The following is a 13,258-nucleotide window of genomic DNA, read 5'->3' as shown; positions in this document are numbered from 1 at the left end:
GCACGGTTGAAACCTTTATATGACTTACTACTTGCGGAATCTTGGGATCTTATTTTTCTTTACAAGAAGGGTTTTGAGTCGGAGTTTTGCCAATGTGCTAACTACAAGGACATGATCTGAATCGAAGTGCCCTCCAGGCACGGCGGTGGTATTTGTGACAGATGACTTCCACCGTTTTAAGATGAGGACATAGTCGATCAGATTTTTCGTCTTTCCATCTGGGGATATCCAAATTGCCTTTCTTCTCTTTCTATGTTTGAACATTGAGTTCGTAACAAAGAGATCATTATCCCTGCAGAACTCAAGTAGACGCTCGTGACGTGCGTTTCGCCTCTCAAGACAGAATCTGCCTAAGACATCACTGTCAGACTGTTTGGCTTCTCCGGCGATAGCCTTGAAGTCACCCAATACTACGAGGAGATTTTTCTTTGGGAATTCATCTGTTAGAGACTAAATTTGTTAATAAAAGGTGTCAACTTCTTCATCAGGTCTTGAGGAGTCGGGGGCGTAAACTTGGATGACGGTGATTTTTTGTACTTTCACTCGCAGCCGAACCATCATAAGGCGCTCTGAGACTAACTTTATGGCTATGAGTGCGCGCTTGGCTTTGCGTGTCAGGAGAAAGCCAACGCCTTGTCGGTGTTGGCCATCAGATCTACCAGAGTACGAAAGTATGATGTCGCCACATTGTTGTTCTCCTGAACCAGGTAAGTGAGTTTCCGAGAGGCCAAAAACGTCCCATCTGTACCTCTCGAGCTCTTTGACAATTATCTTTAGTTTGCCAGTCTTTGCCAAAGTTCGCACATTGAAGGTCCCCAGGTAGAACGGGGCTTTTTGGGTCAGAATTGGGGTTTCTCCTGGTTAAGTGCTATCATCCTCAATGGGATTCGTCATCATCTGTAGAGTTCGCATATCTTCGTCTGAAGTCGTCAGATCGTCGACTTCCCCGTACGCAGTAACATTATCATTCGCTATTATATCTTGCCTTCCGTCGGTTACCCTGGACGCGGTAGTACGGTTTTGTTTCTTTGTTTTCAACTGATACCTAACATTTAAAAGAAGAAGGTTTCATGGCTATTGTAGGACAGCGGCAAGCCACTCCTCTCTATCCTTTGCAGGTGGCTGATTTCCTCCATCTTGAGAGAACTCCGCCCTCACAACTTTTTTCTTGCTGACTATTTACCCATTTGCTGAGACAAGGGTTTGACTCTATCAGGACGAGTCCACCTGCCAGTGGGCCCAGCACAGAACCATAAAAGGGGCCTTAATTCCTCCTTAATCGTGTTTGGCCCCACAGTTAAGGGTCCCAGTTATTTTCAAGGACCCCCAGGAACTGGGTCCCCCCTTGGTTCGCGCCTTCTTATTGGTTATTTTAAGGAATCCCCCATATCTTGAGGACTTTCCCCTATCCGCCCTCGCCCCCCCAGGGACGTGACTGAGCTGCCTGGGGGCGGCACTCACTGAGAAGGTAACTCAGTGTACTCAGGAATAAGAGGTGAAATGTACCAAAATGGTACAACTGTACCACGTTTGGCATTGCTGCTGCGACCATATATAAAAGTATGGATTTAATATATAGAGTAAAAAAATTAAAGTAAAGAATTAGCGTAAAATCTCAAGTCTTTCATCACTTTCATCAATTGATAACTCAAAGCATCGATAACAGCTCTAGAACTTACCGCAAAATTCCACCATGTGTCTGTGCAAAAGCGTTTAGAAATGCCTCTCTCTAAGCGATGGTATAAGACGCTCCCCCATATCTCTCAACACAACAATGTAGAACGCCCCCTACCCATATCTGAAATTCTCATGCCAAACATTCTCATGGAAAGGACTATCATTACGTAATCTTGGAAAGAAAACCGCTATCTGATGTGCTAGCAAGAAAACATTCTCATGGAAAGCAATATCATTACGCTATTTGTTATTAGAAAAATGCCAGTTTAGTAGTATTCCCGCTTTGATACCTTTAACTAAAATTAATGCACAAAGATAAAATTAAACTGTAAAGTCAGGTCATTGTCTTGTGTATTGTTAAATCAAATTTAAAGTTCAAATAAAACATATGTTGCATGGATTGCATTGTTTCCCAAATGAATTTTGTGTCAAATCATCCGTCTGGAAAAGTTAAAAACGGTCTCCTAGGCTGGTCGATTACGACATTTCCTCTTTGAAAGAAAAGTTTAGGGATTGGTAGCTATTAAAGTGAAAAATGTTACGAATCGACCGTCATCCCGCTATACAATGCCGCGATTTGCCCCTTTTGTCCCCTATTATTTGTTTCTGAGCCCCCCGCTATCCCTCAATATAAAAAATCTACCTATGGCCAGTAAAAACAGCTAAGATAAGACAAAGTTGTGCATGTATAAGGAAAACGACTATAAACTATTATGATTCAGGCTACTCTAATGAGTCTGAAGCGAATTAATAATATTTCAAGTCAATTTACGTACATTTGAGCTGGGAGAGAACTTTAGAACAAAATGTGTGTACTATATTAAAACTGTAAAATTACTTTTAGGACCTTTGGAGGCTGTTCTTTAAACATACTTTTCAGTTGCCGTGTTGGCCATAGATGGTACTCTCCAGGTAAAAGCTGTTAGTAACACTGCTTTAGCAATATTATACAGCTCTGAAGACTAAAAAAAAAATCAGTGAAATTATCTTGAAATAATGAAGTGTGGTCATAAGTTCACATTGTTGTAAGGACAAAGGTGGTCAAAGATATTTTAGGATGATTCTAAATTTTAGAGATTTGAAAAGCGGTTTTTCGCTTTTGATTTCATGAATTTCAATAAGATTCATGATGCTATTTCCATTGATTACAATCCAAAATTCCAAGAAATAGAGAGATTGCACAAATGACTATACGCGATGGTTAAAAGCTTGGAAAAAAGGATTTTATCATTGGAATCGAAAGGGGATTATCTTAATCAATAAAAAAGGCTGGCCTACTCTAAAACTAGATGTTGTTCCAGATCTCGCTTCAGATGTTGTATCGGATGTCGCTCCAGATGATGCAGTATTAAGATTTCCGCCTTCTAGGCTGAAAAAATATGTCGATATATCAGTTGACCATGTAAATGATTTTATATTTTGTAGTTGAAATATATATTGATTTTATATTTTGTATTCAAATATATAAGTTTCATCAAGTTTCATCCTACCCATCAAAAGTTACGCGCCTGAAAAAGTTTGGCTGATTTTCGAAAAAAGGGGGAAAGACCCCCTAAAAGTTATAGAACCTTAATGAAAATCACACCATCATATTCCACATATCAGAGAACCCTACTTTAGAGGTTAAAAGCTCCTATCTACAAAAATGTGGAATTTTGCATTTTTTGCCAGAAGAAAGATCACGGGTGCGTATTTATTTATTTTTTGTTTTTTTTTGTTTTTACAGGGGTGATCGTATCGACCCAGTGGTCCTAGAATATCGTGGGAGGGCTCATTGGAATGAAAATTAAAAGTTCTAGTGCCCTTTTTAAGTGACCAAAAAAAATGGAGGAAAACTAGGCCCCCTCCCACGCTCATTTTTTTCCCAAAGTCACCTGATCAAAATTTTGAGATAGCCATTTTGTTCAGCATGTTCGAAAATATTATAAGTATGTGTTTTAGGATGACTTAATCCTCCGAAGTTCCCGGGGGGAGGGCTGAAAGTTATGAACTTTACCCGATGTTAACATGTAGTATTGGTTTTTGGGAAGTATACAAACGTTTTCAGGCGAGACTTTTCCTGGTAGTGGGGAGGGTGGGTCGGGGGTTATATGGGAGGATCTTTCCATGAGGGAAGTTTTCATGGGGGAAGGGACATTGCTATGAAGGGGACGCCGGACCTCCCAGCATTATTTAAAAAAAGATCAGAAATTAAATATAAAAAAACAAGTTTTTCAACTGCAACAGCAGCAACATCAAAACTTTAAACGAATATGATTGGGTTCACCCCCTAGTCAATACCTCGCTCTTTAAGCCAAAGATTTTTTTGTACTTTAATAAGATCTATTTATTCTAATTAACGGCCTTTGTGATTAAGGGGTCATTTTTAAAGAATTGGGACACAATTCGAAATTTCGCTTAAAGAACGAGGTATTGACTAGGGGCAGACCCCCTAATATACATATGAGATATTTATGAATACAGAATTTCGGTACATAAGTTATTTCGTAAGTTACGTATATTTATTACAAATAAAAACGTTCGTAAATAAAATTAAACAAGTTTCAAGTAAGCCATTTAACCAAATAAAAGTAAAATTGATATGCAAATTGAGTTTTAATTATTCATGTACGGCGAGCCAAGATCAAAACCTGTATTTATTAAAAAACGTTCAAAAATTAAATAAAAAAAAAAGTTTTTTTAACTGAAAGTAAGGAGCGACATTAAGAGTTAAAACAAACAGAAATTATTCCGTATATGAAAGGGGCTGTCCCCTCCTCAACGCCTCGCTCTTTACGTTAAAGTTTGACTTTCTCACAACTCTATTGTTCGTTTTTTTAACAATGAAAAACTTTAGCATAAAGAGCGAGGCGTTGAGGAGGGGACAGCCTTTTCATATACGGAATAATTTCTGTTCGTTTTAAGTTTTAATGTCGCTCCTTGCTTTTAGTTAAAAAAAACTTTTTTTTTATTTAATACTATACAGAAATACCAATACAAAAATTATTCCGTATATGAAAGGGCTGTCCCCTCCTCAAGGCCTCGCTCTTTACGCTAATTTTTTTTATTGTTTAAAAAAATAGAGTTGTGAGAAAGTCAAAATTTAGCGTAAAAAGCGAGGCATTTAGGAGGGGACAGCCCCTTTCATATACGGAATAATTTCTGTTCGTTTTAAGTTTTAACGTCGTTCCTTGCTTTCAGTTAAAAAAAACTTGTTTTTTTTTTATTTGATTTTTGAACGTTTTTGAATTAATACAGGCTTTGATTTTGGATCACCGTACATGAATAACTACAACAAAATTTTCATATTTTTACTTTTTTTTACTTTTATTACGTTAAATGGCTTTCTCGAAACTTGTTTAATTTTATTTACGAACGTTTTTATTAGCAATAAATATACGTAACTTACGAATTAACTTACGTAACGAACTTCTATATTCATATATTCTTATACGTATATTAGGAATTCGCCCCTAGTCAATACCTTGCTCTTTAAGCTAAATTTCGAATTTTGTTCTTTAAAAATGACCCTTAATCACAAAGGCCGTTAATTAGAACAAATAGCTCTTAGGAAAGTACTAAAACATCTTCGTCTTAAAAAGCGAGGTATTGACTTGGGGGTAAACCCAATCATTTACGTAATATTTTCTATTCATTTTAAGTTTTGATGCTGCTCCTTAGTTTCCGTTAAAAAACTTATTTTTTTTATTTGATTTCTGGTCTTTTTTTTAAAGAATGCTGGGAAATCTGGCGCCCCCTTCATAACAATGTCCCTTCCCCCATGAAAGTTCCTTCATGGAAAGATCCTCCCACATAACCCCCAATCCACCCCCCTCCCCCACTACCAGAAAAAATCCCCCCTGAATACGTCTTTATACTTCCCAACAACCAATACCATATGTTAACATTGGGTAAAGTTCATAACTTTCAGCCCTCTCCCCGAGGACTTCGGGGAATTAAGTCATCCTTAAATACATGGTTATCATATTTTCGACCATGCTGAACAAAATGGCTATCTCAAAATTTTGATCGGATGACTTTGGGGGGGGGAAATGTGCGTTGGAGGGGGCCTAGTTGCCCTTCATTTTTTTTGGTCACTTAAAAAGGGCACTAGAACTTTTAATTTCCGTTCCAATGAGCCCACCCACGATATTCTAGTAGCACTGGGTCGATACGATCACCCCTGGGAAAAAAAACAAAAAAAAACAAATAAACACGCATCCGTGACCTTTCTTCTGGCAAAAAATGCAAAATTCACATTTTTGTAGATAGAAGCTTGAAACCTCTGCAGTAGGGTTCTCTGATACGCTGAATATGATGGTGTAATTTTCATTAAGTTTCTATAATTTTTAGGGAGTCTTTTCCCCTTTTTTTGAAAATCAGCCAAATTTTCTCAGGCGCGTAACTTTTGATGGGTAAACTTGCTGAAAGTTATATATTTGAAATCAGCATTGAAACCTGATTCTTTTGATGTATCTATTGGTATCAAAAACCCGTTTTCTAGAGTTTCGGTTACCATTGAGCCGGGTCGCTCCTTACTTACAGTACCACGAACTGTTTGATTCAGGCTTTTTTTGAAGTTTTCAAAAGTATATAATTTGTATATAATTCTAGAGTATATTCTAAAGTATATAATTCTGTAGTTTCAGTGAAGATGCATAAATTTAATTTGAAACCTAATTTTATGTTTGGATTTTTTGCTGGGGCTTATTAGAAAATTTACAGAAGTCAAAGGTTGAAATTGTTCACCTTAACTCCTTGCAATTTGATTCTGATGCAGTGAGTGACATTTCAGATCATTTTCCTGTACTTTCCAGTATTTCTCTTGAAAAAAACGATGAGTAAGAATACCTCAGATTCTGCTTCAGCTTCTTTTATGCTTGGTCTTAATGAATGATCCACTTCAGATCCTATTTAGCTGACAACTCATGGAATATCTTTGGTGAGGAAAATGATTTCTGTTCAAAGTTTGATTCTTCTTAAGAGTCAGTGAAAGGGTCTATTTTTTTATATGTGTGCTGTGTCTCTTCTACTTCAAGGTCAAAAAGATCTATTCCTCTTAACCTGTGGATGACCCCGGAACTTCTTAAAAGTTGGTAAAGAAAAAATAATTTTTAGAAAGGGATAAGTCCTTTATTCCTAAATTCCTAGGCTAAATTCCTTTATTATTCCAAAAAATCTTTTTGAAATTTAGGAAGGATATCCGAAAAACTTGGAAAGTGATTAGTTCCATCTTTAAACGTTCTTCTCGCGTTCTTTCTATCCCTCCAAGTCTTATAGTTGATGATGTCGTTGTTGAGGACGTTCCATATGTTCAAGAAGCATTTACATCATATTTTGCTAATATTGGGAAAACTACTGCTTCTTCAGTCAGGAATTTGCCGTTACAACCAGGTTACAAATATTATCTTGGACCATCTTGTCTCAAGTCTATGGTGTTGTATTCTACTTTTGATGTTGAAGTGGTCAGGTTTGTCAATAGCTTGAAAGATTCTTCGTCATCTGGCCCTGCCTGTATTCCAACTAAGGTCGTTAATTCATTCTTTCTTTAATTATTTCTCCATTGACGAAGCTTATAAATCTTTCTTTTGAAAATGGGATTTTCCCCAGTTCCCTTAAGCGAGCTAGAGTAATTATTTCATATAAAGTTGAACCATGGAATGATCCAGCCAATTATCGACCTATATTTTTGCTCTCTGTTTTTAGCAAAATTTTGAAGAGGCAATGCTTTCCCGAATACTTGCTTTTCTAGAGGCAAGATAATTTTTAATTTGTTTGGCTTTCAAGCTAAGCATTCTATGGACCATGCACGTACGCAAATCTTTTAAATTTTCTCCACACCGTGCTTGACTCTGGTATGATTCCTGCTGCTATATTCCTGGATGTTTGTAGAGCTTTTGATCCTTTAAGACATAGGATTTTGCTTTATAAGTTGTCTAATAATGGTGTAAGAGGACGGGCTCATGCTTGGTCTGATTCTTATTTGTCAGGTGGATCAACCTACATAGATTCCCTTTTTCGTTCTTCGTCTGAAGTCAAGTTTGGTGTTCAAAGTTGTTCATAAGTTGCGATTAAGAAACAGAAACCTACAGTTTGCTGTCACCTATGTCATCCTGAAATTTTCAATGCTAAGAAAATACATATACTTCGCAGGATGAGGACGCTCTCGTTGCTTTCGCTGATGAAAGTACCCTTGGCACTGTAGTAGGAACGGAGTCCGAGATACTTCCCAAACTAGTAGACCATTTAGAAAGTCAACCGTTGGTTCGATGCTAATTGCCTTGCCCTAAATATTGCTAAGTCAATTTGTTTTTTAATTTTTTCCCGTATTTCTCAAGCTTGCTCTCAGTTAACTTGTCCTCCCAGTAGACCTAAGGATCGGTATGTCCGATTTTACGGTATTCTTCTCGATGAAAACCTTTCATTCAAGCATCATGCTAGACAAATTATAATGAAGGTCTTAAGGAGTCTTGGAATTTCGAGGAAGATGAAACATACTTTTACTAGATCACTTTTAAAATTTTTGTTCCATTGCTTAGTTCAGTCTTAAGTCTCTTATTGCCCTTTTCTTCTTTTTTGAAACCACTGTCAAAGTCATAGGTGGCGCAATAGCACTGCCTAAGTAAAGAGCGATGTGGGCACAATGTATTATTTATTATTTACTTTTTTGGTTTCTTTAGACCAGGGCACTTCGTATAGAAGGAGATATCGTAGGAACTTCAAAAAGGGCTCAATCAACTTGAAGTGGAGAGGGCAACCCCCCCCCCCAAACCCTTAATTTCCCCAAGTACATCCATTCAAAATTTTGAGATAGCCATTTGTTAAACGTAGTTGAAAAAAATCCAATTATTATTTCTTTGAAGATTAACCCCCCTCCCCCTAGCTCTCAGGGGAAGGGTTTTAAGTTATGCCCCGGAGGGTATACAAGGTTTATACTGAAAGGGTGGTCATATAAACTTCAGAGGGGGCTCATTGAACTGGAAATCAGAAGTTCTAGTGCCATTTTTAATAGTCAAAAGTTAATGGAGGGCAAACTGCCCCCCCCTCCACACCCATAATTCCCAACCCCCCCCCCCCACTCCACACCCATCATTCTCACCCCCCCTCCAATCAAAATTTTGAGATAGCCATTCTGTTAAGCACATCTGAAAGATCCAGTAATCTTGTCTTTGGGGATGATATCCCCCCACGGCCCTCAGGGCAAGGACTATAAGTTACATTAGTTGCCCTTGTTAACATTTAAGGTTTTTATTCTGGAAAGGGTGGCTATATAATCTTCGGAGAAGGCTCATTTAGTGTAAAGTCGAAAATTCCATCTCCCTTTTTAAAAGTCAAGAGTGATTGGACGACAACAAGCCCCCCCATGCTTTTTTTCCCCAAATTTTTCCGTCCAAAATTTGGAGATAGCCATTTATGAGTAAAAAATTAAGATGCGGCTCATTCACTTGGAAATCCTAACTCCTAGTGTCTTTTTTAAAAGTCAAAAACAATTGGAGAGTAACTAACCCCCTTACGTCTTCTTTTCATAGGTAAATGCATTCAATATAAATTTTGAGATAGCCATTTTGTTCAAAATAGTGTAAACGTCATATAATAAGGCCTCTGGGGTTGAAACAACCCCCAAGAACCTGGTGGCAAGAGATGTAAGTTATGCCCCGAAGACATAGAAGGTTCTTATGGAAGGCGTGGTCGCATAAACTATAGAAGAGGCTCATTTAGTTGGAACTTTAAAACTCTAGTTCCCTTTTAAGAGTCAAAAGTGATAGAGAGCAAATAGCACCCTCCCCCTGACATCCTCTTCTACCCAAACGTATCTGATCGAAAATGTGAGTTAACCGTTTTATTAACAATAGTCCAAAAAACATATAAAAAAGACTCCAGGGTTGATGCAACCCACCAGAGCCCTGGGGTAGGGGTTGTAAGTTAAGCCTTTGGGGCTTAAAAGGTTTTTATGGGATAGTGGGTCGTATGAAATTTGTTAACTTTGGACAGAGCTAATTTTATTGGAAATTGGAAGTTATAGTGCTTGGTTTAAGAGTAAAAAGTGAAATAAGGGAATCCAGCCACCCCGACCCCACGCCCATCATTTTCCAAAACAAATATCCAATAAAAATCGTTAGACAATTATTTTCTTCAGCATTGTCAAAAGATTCAGTAACTAAACCTTTTGGAGTGTCAACCCCGTCACAGCTCCCAACCCAAGGGCTGTAAGTTGGGTAATTCGTTCACTGTGTACATACAGTATACACTACTTAAAAAGGTATGTATGTTTGACCTTCACTTCCAAAAAGGCAAAGGGTATTCAGGGGAGCCTTTCGGAGAAAGATCATTAAAACTTTTAAAGGAGCTAATTCGATTCAAAATTGAAAGCTTTAGTGTCGTTTTTAAGAGTACAAAGAGATTGGAGGGCAAGCCGCCCTCTTCCCAAGCCCATTCATTGTTCAAACACATCCAGTCAAAATTTTGAGACGGCCATTTTGTTCAGCATAGTAGAATGGTTCAGCAACTATGTCTCTAGGGATATTGAGTATGTCAACCCCCCAAAATTATGCAATTGGCCCATTATTTTTTAAAACTAAAAGTTGCTTTGAAACAAAATCAAAAGGCACTGTGCGTATGGTTGCCGATGAGAAACCCCCGTAATATATCGAGAACGAGTGGGAATATTAAGCTGAAACTTTTGGGGTTCATACTATTACAACTTTCATTCTTACAGTTAAATAAACCAAAAGAGAGTAAGTGTATCCAGGTTGCCAAAGAGCATAGATAGAATTTTTTTGGGAATGACATTAAGTTTTATTTTTCAGGTCGACTTGAGAAGGCTTAAAATTAAATTAAACAATACTATTTGTGTCAGGATTAAAAATTGTTGAAAAAGCTTCACCAACATACAAATAGCAAGCAAAATTATGCCTTCTTATAAAAAAAAAAAAAAAAAAAAAATATATGGTTGCCAATAAGAAACCTCAGCAATATATCGAGAACGACTGGGTTTATTAAGTTGAAACTTTCGGGGCTAGTACTATTACTCCTTCTGATCTTACAATTTAGATGAATTATAAGAGTGTAAGTGTATCTAGGTTGTCAACGAGCATATATAGAACTTTTTTTGAATGACATTAAGTATTAATTTTTAGGTGAACCTGAGGAGGTATAAAATTAAATTAAACAATAATATTTGTGTTAGGAATAAAAATTGTTGAAAAAGTTTCTCCAGCATACAAATAGTTAGCGAAACTAGAGATTCTTATAAAAAAAAAGATATAAAATATTATTTTGTTTTCCATGAAAAAGACCATGTCAATAAAAAACGAACAGAAATTAATTTAGAAAACTTTATCCGCAAAACAAGTTTTTCAAAGAAAAGCAAAGAGCTCCGTTAAGCCAAAAATTAGAAAAAATAAAGCCAAATAATATTCCAAGCGTAAAACTGTCACAAATCACCGTCAAACAAATAGATGAAATATAAAACGAACAAAAATTATAATAAATGACCGAGTTAAACTTGAAACGAGCAAAAATTAACGTGAGTAGGACTAAAAAACCCATGCCTTCTCAAAACCAGAACATAACTTAAACCTTACTGAAAACAAAATACATTTTAAATGTTTTCACTTTTTTTTAATTTAATAAATGAAAAATTATTAAACCATAAGGAATAAATGTCTGTTTATGTATATTAAAATAACGATCCACGGTCTTTTTTTTTTTTTCAGTAAAGTACAATGCTTTAGTTTCAAAATTATAAGTTTCAAAATTATATTCAGGTCTTGAGAAGACATTACGGTACTTGTGGATTATACGGCAAACACTCAAGTGCTTCATTTAATCAGAACTTGTTTCTTTGACGCTTAATCTTAACGAAATATCGTAAACTATGACAAAATATAATACTTTAGAAACAAGTTTAGGCTATATATTTGCACATTAGAGAGGGTGGGTGAAAAGTATAGCGAGTCTGCATGCAAAATGTAGTAGGCACAATTATTTTTACAAATAGTGAAGTTTTCTAAGAAGTGTTTTCTAACTTCAAACTGTCAAAAGACTTTACCCCCACCCCCCTAATGTGGAAATATATAGCTCAAATTATATATTTCTCATCTATTCTGTCACTTGTCTTATTCTTGTCTCACGCTAAGCAGAAAGAAACTAGCGAATAAACCGGTTTGCTCGCGGGGTTTTACACAGCGTAAATTTGAATGTTTTCCGTATATTACACAAGTACCAGCATTATGTTTCTCGGCCCTGCTCATGTTAATTTTTGCTTGTTCTAAGTTTGAATCGGTAACTTAATGTAATTTCTGTTAGTTTTGAGCTTTAGTTATTTATTGATGGTAATATGTGGTAGTTTTACGCTTGGAAGATTATTTGGCACTATTTCTGCTTATTTTTGGCTAAATGGAGCTCTTTACTTTTCTTTGAAAAACTTGTTCTGTGGAAAAAAGTTTTTTAAATTAATTACGGGATAAAGCAAGGTGGCTTATACAGGAAACAAATTTTTCTACAATTAACCCAACTAGCCCATTACTTGATTTTTTTTTTTTTTAGTCCTATTATTGGGCTACAACGTTTCAAATCTTGCTACTTTTGGGCTAGAAATTGAATTCGCTTGAAATAAAAAAAAATCTTGTTTGTTATAACTAAATGGTCATTTACCTTCTCTGGAGTCTTGGATCACAATATAATTGTAATATGCCTTGGACTGTGGTTACCCCCTTTTCATGGTGGGTATCCCACCCCATATCTTCATCACCATTCCTTGAAAATAAAAGTATGTTGACCTTTTACCGTCCCAATAAAGATAATAAATATGCGTAATACTCTGACACCTTTTTTGTGGGCATTCACTTCCGGCTTCTATAAGCCAGACATGCATCCTTATTACCAACTCAGGTTGAAAAGTTAACAAAACATATAATGAGACTTCGTATTCTGAATTTTATTGAATCACAACGAAAGAAGCCAAGCAGACAGGTTGAATTTTGTTAGTTTATATACATATATATATATATATATATATATATATATATATATATATATATATATATATATATATATATATATATATATATATATATATATATATATATATATATATATATATATATATATATATATATATATATATATATATATATATATATATATATATATATATATATATATATATATATATATATATATATATATATATATATATATATATATATATATATATATATATATATATATATACTATATATATATATATATATATATATATATATATATATATATATACATATATATATATATTTATTTTTTATTCCAATATTCACGGCACCAGGTGCTTCAAAGTATCTGATATGCCGCTATTTATTTACCTCGTTCAATGGCCTCGAGGTTTTAAATGTCTATTGAATCTTCTTTTGAAGGTGTCAACAGAGGGATTTGCAGGGATAATATCCCCAGGAAGATCGTTCCAGATAGAAGTACAACGTCGGATGAAGCTGTTCCTAAAGTACTCGGTTCTTGGCATGTCCTCCCTTTGGTAATTGCACCGAGCTGTGTGCCTTGGTGTCTACCTTGTTGGCTGGACAAAGGGGGGCACAATTCGAGAGAG

General features: G+C 35.9%; 1 protein-coding gene across 1 annotated transcript in view; it reads left to right on the top strand.

Annotated features, from left to right (window-relative positions):
- LOC148948805 (uncharacterized) overlaps positions 1–7,208 on the top strand; it is a 22,253-nt gene extending 15,045 nt beyond the window's left edge. The window contains exons 3-4 of the mRNA XM_089095021.1: positions 550–707; positions 6,937–7,208. Coding sequence (XP_088951147.1) covers positions 550–707; positions 6,937–7,208 — 430 coding nt within the window. The remainder of the gene's footprint in view (positions 1–549; positions 708–6,936) is intronic.
- The last annotated feature ends 6,050 nt before the right edge of the window (positions 7,209–13,258 follow it).

Source organism: Artemia sp. Qi Xiang Cuo, chromosome 9 (assembly GCF_049724085.1).
Source record: "Artemia sp. Qi Xiang Cuo chromosome 9, ASM4972408v1, whole genome shotgun sequence".
NCBI classification, from domain to species: domain Eukaryota; kingdom Metazoa; phylum Arthropoda; class Branchiopoda; order Anostraca; family Artemiidae; genus Artemia; species Artemia sp. Qi Xiang Cuo.
Note: the sequence above shows the minus strand (reverse complement) of the source record. Positions and strands in the feature narration are given on the sequence as shown.